The sequence below is a fragment of the Dunckerocampus dactyliophorus genome, chromosome 7 (assembly GCF_027744805.1).
Source record: "Dunckerocampus dactyliophorus isolate RoL2022-P2 chromosome 7, RoL_Ddac_1.1, whole genome shotgun sequence".
NCBI lineage: Eukaryota > Metazoa > Chordata > Actinopteri > Syngnathiformes > Syngnathidae > Dunckerocampus > Dunckerocampus dactyliophorus.
In genome coordinates, this window is record NC_072825.1 from 22,170,600 (window position 1) to 22,184,618 (window position 14,019).

The 14,019-nt window shown below is 38.4% G+C and overlaps 1 protein-coding gene across 1 annotated transcript; it reads left to right on the forward strand.

Moving 5' to 3' along the window:
- The first annotated feature begins 569 nt into the window (after nt 1-569).
- slc6a19b (solute carrier family 6 member 19b) lies at nt 570-10,674 on the forward strand. The gene is made up of 12 exons (XM_054781112.1): nt 570-768; nt 3,304-3,444; nt 3,513-3,650; nt 3,718-3,899; nt 3,983-4,093; nt 5,311-5,423; nt 5,493-5,621; nt 5,698-5,854; nt 7,103-7,307; nt 7,392-7,551; nt 9,914-10,076; nt 10,157-10,674. The coding sequence occupies exons 1-12, from the start codon at nt 570-572 to the stop codon at nt 10,328-10,330; spliced, it is 1,872 nt and encodes a 623-aa protein (XP_054637087.1). The 3' UTR covers nt 10,331-10,674.
- The last annotated feature ends 3,345 nt before the right edge of the window (nt 10,675-14,019 follow it).

Below are 14,019 nucleotides of genomic sequence, written 5' to 3' on the forward strand. Positions count from 1 at the left end.
CCTGCATTGTTTTTTGACTCGGTTTAATAAAAAATGTTTTTGTCCAGTCATATTTTTTCATTGTCCCTTTCTTAAAATTCATGCTAAAGTCTCGTTTTGAATGGACCCAATCTTGTGTATCACCATCATGGAATATTCTTCTTTCCTGTTCTCTAAAGTATTCTGTTAAGTGTTTAAATGTGTTAATAACAATGTTTGATATCAGCACACACACACACACACATATTGACGAGGTAGTTGTACTTTACGGGTTTTACCCTGAATGAGTTTTGCTGAGATGGTGATAATCAACCCCTAGAAGGCCACCATGTACAGTAAATACCATTAAAAGTGAATGTGTTCCCATAAAGTTTAGAGCAAAGAGCAAAGAGCAACAACTCATCCCATGCAGGTGTGTTGCTGTCGTGCTTCACAAGGTGTCACACCTCCATCTTGATGCTCTCTAGCACCACTCCTTTGTCAATCTGTAACAGAGCTCCACTATATAGGCTTGAGGCATCATTTACATCCCACGACTTTACAGTGCGCTACTGTGTAACCGCCACAATAACGCAAGTGTTTGACGGATCATGAAGCTCCGAGTCCCCAACCAGGGCCTGGATGACAGGATACTGTCCCATAAGCAGCTGGACAAGCTGGAGCACGACGAGGCCGGGGACAGGCCCAAATGGGACAACAAGGCTCAGTACATGCTGACCTGCGTGGGCTTCTGTGTGGGACTCGGAAATGTCTGGCGCTTCCCCTATTTGTGTCAGAGCCATGGCGGAGGTGGGTGACCAACAGTACACTTGATGTAAAGTAAATGCTCTAATTAGAGTTTATTTAGAGGATGGGGTGTTAATTGGAAGTAGACAATAATTGGAGAGAGGGTTTTATTTCCAATATTTGTAAAACTCTTTATATACAGTATATATATATCACAATTTAATTTTTCAACATTAATAATGATGTGGACTGCATGAGAAAGTGGAAAGGAAAATGTAGCTCACGTTGAGCACATGGTCATTTATTAACAAGTATATTGCACAACACAGTAGAATCAGAACCAATGCTGTAAGAGCGGTAAGGGGGAAACTGCACTGCCAGCAGCATTAATACTACTGATGAATTAACTGTAAGCAACAATACACAGCCCTACACATACGGTACATTTCAGAAGTAGATAAAGCCTCTGGATGCTTCAAATACTGCTGCCATCATGCGGAGTCAATAAAAAAACAACATTAGGAAGCTGCCTACAGCGACAGTTGGTAATGGCAATTGCTGGAAGGTGATTTGCTTTTGTAGGACACGCATCAAGCAACTATAGGAGACTCTGCTGTAAAGCTTTAACTGGAGCACTTAAGGTGTTTTCTGTAATAGTATATTAGGTTTGGGGTGGCTGTCAAGCATTCTATAAGGTCTTGGCCCAACATTGGAGGATCCATATCTGCAATCGATGCACATTATAGACAAAATGAAGAAAATGTTAGACAATTTTTTTCTCCTCAAACTCTTCAGATGATGGGTTATCGTCCCTTGACGCGACAATGAGCCCAATCTTACATCCACAGCAACAACACCAGAAAAAAATCCTATGGAAAATTTCTGGGGTGCCTGCAGAGGCGCTGTCTGTGTACATGAGACACCCTCACTATTTAGAGCTCTTTTGCACGGAAAAGTGAGCTAATCGCAACAAATCCAAATGTGCCATATCGATAGACTCCAATGCTGCAATAACAAAAAAAAAAGCTGCTATTTAGAATGGAATTGTGCAGGTTATAACCAGGTTGTTAGATTTCAGATGATTTCTCACTTACTGTTAAGCTCTATGATGTTTTTAATGCATGGTATACATTCCATGTATGGCCTTTTACGACAAACTGAACCATAAATTCAGTCCAATCGAATCATTTAAACTTCCTTCTTAGAGATAATGTAGATATACATAAAATAGAATGCAGAGATAATTTGTTCTTTGTTAAAAAGAACCACTGGTGTGGTATTGTAGTCTATATGTTGTAGGAATTCCTTTTTCCAAGTAGTAAGCTGCTGATCCTGCAAGAACTGTACCCTCACTGTAAGATAAGACAGTTTATATTCTCTACAAGGCTAACATTCTTGTAAAGTGCACGTGGCCCGCTGGTGGGTTGCATCACAAAACAAGCCACATCAGCTGTCTGTTTTTATGTATGCATGTGTCACGTTATATAGTAGGAAGTACAACGGAACCTTCAAAGTGCAACATAATGAGTTCCATGACGCGGGTTGATGTCCACGTTGTTCTAATGTCAAAACATTTTCCCTAGGAAATAATGTCAAGTGAATTACTGTATTGACCTAAAATAGGACCGTATTTTTCAGTATTGAAAAATATTTTAACATTTTTTGAAGAGGACATCTTTGTCACTTAATGATAGCTATTTAACTATTTAGGTTGCATAGTGTAAAAATCAAGTGTTGTAATGTTTTATGACTAATATGTTAAATATTTGTCATGTGTTTTATTGGGATAAAAATGCCAAATCTGTATTGGAATCCAAAAAAATGCCAAAAAAGTACGGCTGTCAAATGATTAAAATGTTCAATCAGAGTTTTCAAATTCATTCATCATGATGAATCACCATTTGAAATTATTCTGAAATATGCCCATGAGAGAGTGAGGAAGAAATAGGTGCGGGAATTGCACTGCTGTTGATGTGTTCAAACAGCGATACTGTCACCTAGTGGTGTTTTGTAGATATTGCAGGATATATGTCTGTAAAAAAAAAAGGGCAAAGAAAAAGCAAAAAATACCTGTCGAGTTAATCCTTTAGATTAGTGGTTCTCAACTGGCTTGGCTGTGGGACATACCATCACAGCTGAATAGCAACCGGCGACCCAAATTGCAATTTTTAAAATCTCAAACTTTTCAAATATCTTCTATTTAAAGAAACTATTTGCAACATAACGTGAGCTGCAGTGGTGAGGTGCTGTCCACTCTTTATGGAGCGCTCTTCTCCAGCAGATATCTGCAGCTGTGTGTCGGACCGCAGTAAGTGGATAGAATGTGAGGTGCGTTACATTTTTTTTTTTGTGGCTAGGCATAAACCCGCAACCCACTGAAAGCGGCTCCGCAAACCAATTTTGGGTCCCAACCCACTAGTTAAGAATCACTGCTTCAGATGGTCACAAAGCTGAAGTCTCAAGATTTGCGTGACATCGTTTTTGATAAACTTCATATATGAAATTTTATTTGAAATTTTGTTTGACCTTTGAAGCATATTTGAACTCCAAATTGTACAACTTTTGAGGCAAATAAAGACTGATTGCTCATTCTTGCAGGGGCCTTTATGATTCCCTTTTTAATCCTGCTAGTCCTTGAAGGCATCCCACTTTTGCACCTTGAGTTTGCCATCGGTCAGCGTTTGAGGAGAGGAAGTTTGGGAGTGTGGTCCTCCATTCATCCCTACCTAAGTGGGATTGGTGAGTGACGCTTTGAGATTGCGCCAAGTTCCACATTCAAAAAAATAAGAAACGTGCTGTATTTGCAGGTATCGCCTCCATGTGTGTTTCTCTAACCATCAGTCTGTACTACAACACCATCATTGCTTGGATTCTTTGGTACTTCTTCAACTCTTTTCAAGAGCCTCTGCCTTGGAGCTACTGTCCTATGAATGCCAACCTAACAGGTAGTGTAGTGCCACCACTCAACAATCCTCAAGAATGAGGGTGAAAAAAAACATGTCATGCTTACAGGCGTGGTCTCTGAGTGTGAAAGGAGCTCCCCCGTGGACTATTTCTGGTACAGGGAGACTTTAAACACAACTGCAAACATTGTGGATGACGGTGGGATACAGTGGTGGACATTGCTATGTCACATATGTGCCTGGTCCGTGCTATACATCTGCATTGTTCGTGGTATCGAGACTACAGGGAAGGTACAGCATACCTTGCATACATTTATAATCACATCAAATTATCATCCGTCCTAATAAAACTGATGGGTTTATTTATCTTGAAGGCTGTCTATGTGACTTCAACTCTTCCTTATGTGGTGTTGACCATCTTTCTGATCAGGGGGTTGACCCTGAAGGGATCTTTCAGTGGGCTCAAGTTTCTTTTCACACCAAATGTAAGTTTCTTCATTTAAAATGTAACACAATAAAAAAAAAAAAAACATCTACTGTAAATTATGTATAACCCGCACCCACAAAAATTGGAGGCAAACCAATTTTTTTTCATATATAAGCCGTAACCGTGTATAAGCCGCACGTGTCCACGTCATAAAATGACACATTGTGGTGCGTACGAATCCGTGAGGACCAGGCAGCTCTTTATTTGACACGAGCCAATCATGAGCTATGAAAAAACTCACAACAAACTTGAAAAACACATTGGAAATTGCAGGAGGTCATTGCTCAATGTAGCAGTCTGACTCACGGTGTCATCTTACAAACAACATTAAACTCATCACACAGCAACTTAACACTCAATAGGTACCTAGGAAATATACTTTACAAGTAGCAATACAAGTTTAAAATAATAAGCAGCAGCTATTTTAACATCTACCCATAACGCATTACTGCCAGTTCATTGGAGAACAAGCAACATGGAAAATGTTGGATGGCACTGCAACGCTGCCTCTGTTCATCAGAACGCAGAGGGAGGTTGATGTCATTGCAGCGCCCCAGTGAATGCGCTGCTGAAATGCAATGCATTATGGGAAAACTTTAAAAGAGTTATTTTTTTAAATTTCAAATTCATATTGTTACATGTTTGTATATTTGTCAGGTTCCTTTTGAGCGTTAAGTTGCTGTGTGAGCCAGACTGTTGTGTTGTTATACTGTCATATATATAATGACCTCCTGCAATTTCCAGTGGGTTGACAAGCTCCTTGTGGGTGCACTGATAGCTCGTGATTGGCTCCAGCCTAAAAAAGAGCTGCTGTTTCCTTACTGACTCTCAAGCAGCACAGTATTTAAACCATTAGTAATCGTTCTGAAGTAAAGGAGATATCATGAGATGAGAATTTAGTCATGAATTAGCCGCACCTCTGTATAAGCCGCAGGGTTCAAAGTTTAGGAAAAAAGTGTTGACCTATACACCGGAATTTATGGTATTTTTTAAAATTATTATTAATGTATTATATTATTTACTCTGGTTGTATACAATACTGACCGGAATATAAGATAACCCCTCTTTTTTAGAATTTTTTTTTATGACTAAATCATTTAGTTGCATGTGTAAAGAAACCTGTGATTGCAGTACTCAAGTTATACCGTATGTCTAATAATAATAACGAATGCAAACATAAGGACATGTTGCTGATGACTTGCTTCCAATGTGCAGCTGTCAGAGCTGGCTAAGCCTGCAACATGGATGAACGCAGGCGCTCAGGTGTTCTACTCCTTCTCTTTGGCTTTTGGCGGCCTCATCTCCTTCTCCAGCTACAACTCAGTGCAGTAAGTGTGGATGTCGATTTGATCCATGCATTCATCACTTTAATGTAACACCTGCTGCTACGCTTCCAGTAACAACTGTGAACAGGACGCGGTGATCATATCCATCATTAATGGCATCACGTCTGTGTTCGCTGCCACCGTCATCTACACAGTCATTGGCTTCAGGGCAACACAGCGATTTGACGCCTGCCTTGCTGGGTACATCACATTCTCACATCTTCTCATACACTCTTCTCTACAAGCTTATTTTATTCATATACGTTTTACATTTCAGGAACATCCTGGCATTACTAAACACATTTGATCTTCCTGAGGGCCACATCACTGACAGCAACTATACAGAAGCCTTACAACATCTCAATGCAACGTATCCAGATGTTGTCCAAGGGCTGGATCTGAGTAGCTGTGATTTAAACACCTTTCTCAGCGAGGTAACTATTCATTAGCTCTCTAGAAGACCACAGTGGAACCTGTAAACTCGAACACCCCTCAGGTCATACTATTTGGAATTCAACCTAAAGTTTCGAGTCAAATCTAAAGTCAAACAAAACTTTATAGTTTGAAGTGCTGCTGTGTACAAATCAACAATGTGGACAAAAGGGTTTTGCTTTTTGTTTGTTAAGTTATTCCAAATGAATGTCAAAAAGAGGTTTTAATAAGAATGAATTGCAAGCGGCAGGATTCTAGCTTCATGTGTTCATGCAGGTAAAAGCTTTGAACTTATTTTTACACTTGCGTGACACTCTGTAATGTGAATTTGGATTGTTTTTCTCTTCATAGACTGACTAATTCAATATTTCTAATATTAACAGCGGTTAACTTATTTTTACACTTGTACGACAGTTAAGAATGTTAAAACATTATACCCGAGCCACACTAGAGCTGGAATGAGCCAGAATGCTGTTGTAATGAAAATTCCCGGTTTATTCCTGGATATTCGAAGTGCGTTCTAAGAATTCTGAGCGCGTTCCAAATATTAGGTTCCATTCTTGTGGCCGGCCAGAATGTTTTGAGCTTGCCAAAAACTTTCGAGGTGGATTCGATGTGAAAAAATATCAAACGGCATTCGAAAGTTATTCTAAGTACACTCAAAAGGTATTCGAAATACTCTTAGAGTATTCCAACAGTATAACAAACATTCTGGTCGCACGAAAAAAAAAAAACACAGGCAGCTGCCACTGAAACGTCACTATGAAGTGTCGCCTTATTCACATCATTTCATACGCCAAGGAAAAAAGGAGCCAACAGCCACCAAGTGAAAAGTACAGAGGTGCTGAAAAGAGGTGCTCAACTCCACCACCGGCCGCCGGCACATCATGTCATGCCGCCAAGGAAAAAAGGTGCCAAGCTCCACAACCGACCGCCTGCACATCACGTCATGCCGCCAAGGAAAAAAGGAGCCAAGCTTAACTCCATCACTGCAACCCAGCTACTATTCCTTATGATGCTTCACCTTCACTTTTTCATTTTGGCTGGTTTTGCTTGAGTCATGCTGATTTGTGCTTAGCGTGACAGGAGCTTTATGAAGGTTTTATGATGGTTGGACCCTAGAACGGAGTAGTTATATATTTCCTACAATGAAACTAGCAACCAGCTTCTACTTGAAGGCTCTACTGTATTCCAACATAAGGCCTTCATTGACGTGGCCTTGCTGTTACGTGGTGTCTGTTTTTTTTTAGGGAGTTGAAGGAACCGGTTTGGCATTCATTGTATTCACTGAGTCCATCACCAAGATGCCCTTCTCCCCCCTGTGGGCGGTCCTATTCTTCATCATGCTCTTTAGCCTGGGACTGTCGTCTATGTTTGGGAACATTGAGGGAGTTATGGTTCCGCTGCAGGACCTCAAGGTTTTTCCCAAGAAGTGGCCCAAAGAGGCTGTCACCGGTAAGTGTTTGCATCTACATAGAGTTTTTGCACTCTGATGAATGTATGGTAAATATGTTGTAAATATTTTGTGCTTCCTTCAAGGTGTGACATGTTTGCTGTGCTGCCTGGTGGGCCTGATCTTTGTCCAAGGCTCCGGGAACTATTGGCTTTCACTCTTTGACACCTATGGAGGATCCATACCACTGCTGGTAGTTGGATTCTGTGAGATGGTCTCTGTGGTTTACATATACGGAATAGACAGGTGATATTAATGTACTCTCAATTTTTGACTGATTGCATGCACTGTTTTGGTACAAAATCCTACTAAATTTGTGCGAGGACTGGTCAGTGGACATAATACAAATAAGTCTTTTTGTAATGAAAAGTCAAATTTATGTTAATAAAACAATTTTTTTAAATATGCTTTTTCACATCAGCCAAGAAATATGAAATATTTATTACTATTACTAAAAATCCTACTAAATGGCAATATTACATTTAAAAGTAATATGAAGGTTCGGGCTAGACAGGTAAGGTAAACACTATATTTGCCAATCATTTAAAAGGTGAGGCTAGACATTAGGTGTATTTATTACATTTTTCTTTATTTCAGTTGTTTTCCCCCTACAGAACACCAAGCAATATGTCAGTTTTCTACTCATTGTGATTTTTTGGTCTAAATCCTACTAAATTTGCATGAAAAATTGAACAACACCACAGAACATGCCATGTGAAAATGCTTTTCGTCATCTAAAGTTCTAAAATTAGACATGTCTGTGGGCTTTTTTGGATGAGATTTTAAAGCAGTGGGCAATATTGGTTTTACAAAATATATTTTAGAAAATGTAGTTTTACAGTAAGTTTTTTTTTTTTTTTTTTACTTTCTACTGCAGTGCTTACTACCAAATACTCACGCCAAAATGACGCCTCTGTTTGCGTACATTTTCCGGTTTGCGTACAATATGGTGCACATCTTGTCGTGTTATTAATACACTGCGCGAGTCCAAATGTTGTTAATGTATTTTTATCTCAAAACGTCCTTGTTAGCATCCTATTAGCTTGCTAATACATGAAAACAGGAACCGAAAGTCAGCGCTGTCGCCTGTTTAAGACGTAATCAGTGGTTGACTCTGTAGCTCTTTGCCACAGTTACACCACAAGTCTATAAAAATACTTTTTTAAAATAGTTTTTAAATTATGGTAATGGTAATGGTTTCATTAATTTGAACATGCATACGTGTTACATTGGAATACATCACGTTACAATTCACAGTTACACATGTCCAAAAAGGAGTAGGAAGACGCAAATAGTACCGGGTCTAAGAGCCGGCTCTTTGAAATGAACGACAGGAGCCGGTTTGCGTCGTTGGGAGCCAATTGGAAGCCGATTTGTTTTTTTCCTTGTCTTTATTTCTGTTAAAGGCGAATGTCATTGGTAAAGATGTGTGGCAGCATCGCTGTGTCCACACTGAGCAGGGGAGGGGCGGGGTTAAACACGCTTTGATTCTCTTAGTGCCCAATCGTTTCTGAGAAATTTGCATGAAGAGATTTGACCTATTTTGACCTAATTTGTCTATTGAGATGGGTCTTTGTTTTTATAATATAACATTATATGATAATATAGTTTTGTAGCTCTTCACTGAGGTTTAAATAAATCTATTTAATTAATAAACATGTTTTTTTTTAAATAATGTTATTTTACTATGGTAATTCATTTTACACAATACACATAATTTGGTAATAAATTAATTTTAAACAACAAAAAAATCTGAGGATCCACTTGGGAACCTCAAGGGCTGGCTCTTTTTAGTGAGCCGATTCAAAAAACCGTCTCTCTACAAAGAGCTGAAATTTCCATCACTAGAAGCAAATCTTATTTAATCCTACCCCCTCTCCGTTTCACATCAACTATAGTTTTACATGCAAAAAACTATTCTAAATGCATATAACGGACAAAAGAATGGAATAAATGAACATTTAAGGCTACATTTACCTTCATCGGCACGATGCGGCAGCAAGATCAACACGGACACCACCTTCATGTTTTGTTATTTCTTGAATTTCACAGTGTTTCTCACCTTTCTTTAAAAATCTAAATGCTGACACTTCAAACTTTCTTTGGCTCCATTTTGGGTTATTTTGCACCCGTGATCAAAAGAAAAGCAGAGAGTTGAGGTAAAAAATAACTCATGGCAAAACAGGAAGGTGGTGTTGAAGAGGAAAGTGCTGATCTCACTGCCACATCGTGTCTGTGGGAACGTCTGCAATGAAGTGTGAATGTTATCCCTTTCATTTGTCATTTATATGCATTTTGAATTGTTTTCTGTAAAACCATAATTGCAAAATTATAAAAATGTGTTTTGTGTTAACATTTTTGACTTTCTGGAACAGACTAATTGTATTTACATTATTTCTCATGGGAAAAATTGTTCCTTCGGATCTTCTGGAATGGATCGATGACTCAACCAACGTTCTACTGTATTACATAAAAAGTCATTTTTAAGCACGAAATACACTGTAAGGGTAGCCCTATTTTGAAAAGTGAACAGTAATAGCATTATATAATATATACATGCAGGTAGTATACAAAGTGTCCCACTTGCCATCAATGTTTGTGTGCCCAGGTTCAACGATGACATCGAGTTCATGATCGGACACAAACCCAACATGTTCTGGCAGGCAACATGGAGAGTCATCAGTCCACTCATCATGATCTTCATCTTAATCTTTTACTTCATCACTAAAGTTTCTGAAAAGCTCTTCTACAAAGCCTGGGATCCTGCATCGGTATGATCACCGATATCATATTGCTCTGGTACACCAGCCAGTTATTCGCTAATAATAAACATTGTGCCGTTTCTTTTCAGGAGAAATTCCCAACCCTGGAGGAGAAGTCCTATCCACCTTGGATCTATGTGATCATCTTCATCCTGGCAGGGATCCCCAGCATCGCCATACCCGTCATAGCCTTGTTCAAGTGTTTCAAGGCAAAGAGGACAGAGAAGTTACAGCTCCATCTTCAAATGAATGAGCCCAAATGAGCCTCAGGACTGATTCTTCTTCTTCATTTGAGTCCTAATGCTTGTGGAGATATAGGGCCTTGCGTCTCACATTATTCCACATTCATCTTTTATATGTGTACAGTATATGCCAAATTAGCTTGTACCGTACAGGCAAGCAGTTAATGTTGTACAGTTAAGTGTCCAGCAGGGGTCGGTATAGCAACATAAACTTTACAGTGGGGTGAAATTAATGCACTAAATCACTTACAATTTAACAAAAAAAAAATACAGTTAATTTTGCTAGAGGGGGGTTGTACTTTGTATTAAAATATTAAATCCCCAATATCAGCTTTTGCTGTTGCTATTTGTATTGACAATATAGACTTGTGTACATGGTCTATATAGTTTAGGTTCAGAGTAATAGGCTCAATAAGCCTAGCATATTGTTATTTTTCTATTCATTTGAGTTATTTCATTGTGTAGATTTAACTTGATTTAATAATTTGTCATTATCTACTGACTGCCGAGGGTAAAATCCCCTGTTCAAATTACAACTGCAATATTGCATTTTACGAGTAACTTGTGTGCTTCATGAATAAGTCATACTTAGTATCTACCGTATTCCATGTGTTTTTTTTATTTATTATTGTCATAATACTGCATTATGCTAAAAGTAGAAGCTGAGGCTACAGTATTTTCCATTTTTCATGAGGAAGCAGTTTCTGATTGATAATTCTATTTGTAAAAATCACATGTTTTTTCCTCCTCGTCATTATCAAGCTCGGTTGTACTGTTTAATAAAACATCATCCGGGTCATTTTCATCTTGCACAGTCTGTAGCCACTTAACTGAAATGATACTGGTAATTTTTTGTTCTTATAGTACAAATGAATGATTCAGCTGAATAATAAATGAAGTGAAGGATAGAGACTCCACATTAATTAATCAAGACATGAATATTATCTTTAAAGCAGAGAGAATGTGAAAATAACCCACCAGTGAACTACAGCACATGAAACACCACAGCCTGGAGACCAGTGACTCGTTGCAGAGGTTTTGACTTGTACTGCATGTTAAAACACATCTTGGAGATATACCATATAAAGTGGGGTGAAATCAATGCACTATACGACAAAGTAAGACTAAATAATACCTGTTATTCTATGTTATTGCTGTTGTGTGGGCTCCACACAAAATCTAAGAACAACATGAGAAAGGAGATACTGTTGGTCCCTGTTGAGATCTCCAGTAATGTTACAAACACACTAAGTTGGAATGGGATTGAAATAAAACCTCAACTGTGTTGTGCGCACAAAAAATGTGAAGAGGAAGCGGTGGCAGAGGACATACTATTGCCGCAGTGGGAAACAATAACAACATGTTCATACTTGCTAATATTCACACAAATGATTGGCTACTTGCAACTTTAAGGGACAGTTTTAAAAATCATCAGGTATTATTGCCACATTGAAAAGACTTACAAGAAAAAAGGCATCTTTACAAGAGAAAAAGTTGTTTATTTTAGGGGTAAAAGTCACATTTCCTGAAGAAAAAAAAAATGAAGCTGTTTTTTTCCTTCAGAAAAAAGTAGTAATTATTTATTAGCACACCTGCTTAAAGCTGAGCAATGTAAAGCATCTTGTCAAGTTATACTACACTCATTATAATTGACAGATGCATAATGGGTGAATGCATTACTTTGTTTTTATATATAAATATATTATAATCTACATTCTTAATTTCTATTACAATGTAGCAGGGGTGTCCAAACTTTTTCCACTGAGGGCCACATATTGAAAAACGAAATGATCCAAGCGGCAGTTTTGTGATATGGGTGAAAAAGTGTATTATTACTATGAAGGACAATCAAAATACTGGATAAAAACCATGAAGATATCATCAGTGCACTATCTTACAAAAACATCACCTTTAAGTGGGCGCAATGTAATCAAGTATTCAAACTTTTGTCTGACATACAAAATCATCCATGGTCTGTCATCGCCTTCTCTCAGTCAGTTTGTAAACATACGGGACATCTCTCACCAAGTCACACGAGGGGCAGTCCGAGGAGACTGTATTGTTCCTCTACGGCAGGTGTGTCCAAACTATTTCCGCTAAGGGCCACATACTGAAGGGCCGCTTTTACAATTTTTTTTAAACCAACCCAAACAAAATATTTAATGTGTATATATATTTACACATATAAAATATAAGTATTGAGTTTAGCAGTGACAAAGCGTATTATTATTATGGACTGTTTCTCCTTACATTACTTTTTGGCTGTTTTTTTTTGTTTTTTTTTTTTACAAATATTAACGTTTTACTTGTGCATTTTTTTCCTCATACTATTATGACTTATTCTCATAGTAATTTAACTTCATGATCGTAACACTATAGCATTTGCCCAAATTAATTTTCTTAAAATTTCAACTTAATTCTTTGTTTGGTTCGTTTCTTATATGACTTTTTTTTCCTATAATATTTCAACATTTTTTTTTTTTGTTAATACAAAGACTTTACTCCCTTAATATTTTGTCTTTATTCTTGTAAAATTACTGTTTTTTTCCATTTCTGCTGTTGTTTTTTGAAATTTTATTGTTTAATTGTATTTTTAGAATGTGCTGAGGGCCAATAAAAAAGCAGTCGTGGGCCGCAAATGGCCCCCGTGCCGCACTTTGGACAACCCCTGCTCTACAGAAAAGCGCTTTGAGTCAGAGAGCCTTTTCAGTCACAGCTGCACAGGAGCGGAACTCTCTCCCCCAGAACATTATAGAACTGTGTAGAGTTCATACACTTTATTTGAAAAAATATCCCAAAAAACGGTTCATAACACATCGTACATGTAATCACTAGTACTAATATTAATAGTAATAGTAATAGTATCGAGGAAAAGGCTTCTTGAGACGTCATCTGTACTTCTGTGAAGAAGGTGTCGGACGTTTCGCTCCTCATCCGAAGAGCTTCGTCAGCGAACTAATAAGTGCTGGTAGCTTAGGCCTTAAATACACTAAGAGTGGGCGGAATTGGTGTGCCAACACCCTCCTCCTATTGGTTCCTTACACTAAGCCTGGGCGGAGTAGTGGTATAATCCTATCCTGCTATTAACACCTCAGATAAAAGGGAAGTGTCGCTCCCTGAATTGGGTATGAACGACTCTGATACTGGCTCGTTAGCATCTATTGTTCTGGCTCGGCCCTGGCTTCACCTCATTTGCAAGACTAAGAGCTGTGGGTTTTGGTCTCAGTAACCTGCTGAACACAGGGTCCAAATTAAACCTCAAACCACCATTCCGATTCAATGATGGGTTCTGTTGTTTGACAAAAATAGCTTCCTTTACTCCTCTTTCAAACCATCTGTTTTCTTTGGCCAAAATCTTTACCTCGCTGTCCTCAAAAAAGTGATTGGCTGCTTTAAGGTGTAGATTTACTGCTGATTGAGGACCACTAGAATTGTCCCTGCGATGTTGATAAAGCCTTTTTTTGGAGCATTTGCTTGGTTTCCCAAATGTAGTGCTCTTTGCATTCCTCATCTTTACAGTGGATGGAATAGACCACATTGCTCTGTTTCTGGTTTGGAGCCTTGTCTTTAGGATGCACTAATTTTTGTCTCAGGGTATTTACTGGTTTGAAATAGGTAGGAATTTTGTGTTGCCATAAGATCCTCTGGAGTTTTTCGGAGACCCCCGCTACATAAGGGACTACCACTCCTCTCCTTTTTGCTTCTGTGGG

Coding starts and splice junctions, on each gene's coding strand:
- slc6a19b (XM_054781112.1), top strand. CDS start 570: ATGAAGCTCCGAGTCCCCAACCAGGGCCTGGATGACAGGATACTGTCC. Junction 769..3,303: donor GTGTCAGAGCCATGGCGGAG/GTGGGTGACCAA, acceptor TCATTCTTGCAG/GGGCCTTTATGATTCCCTTT. Junction 7,308..7,391: donor GCCCAAAGAGGCTGTCACCG/GTAAGTGTTTGC, acceptor GCTTCCTTCAAG/GTGTGACATGTTTGCTGTGC.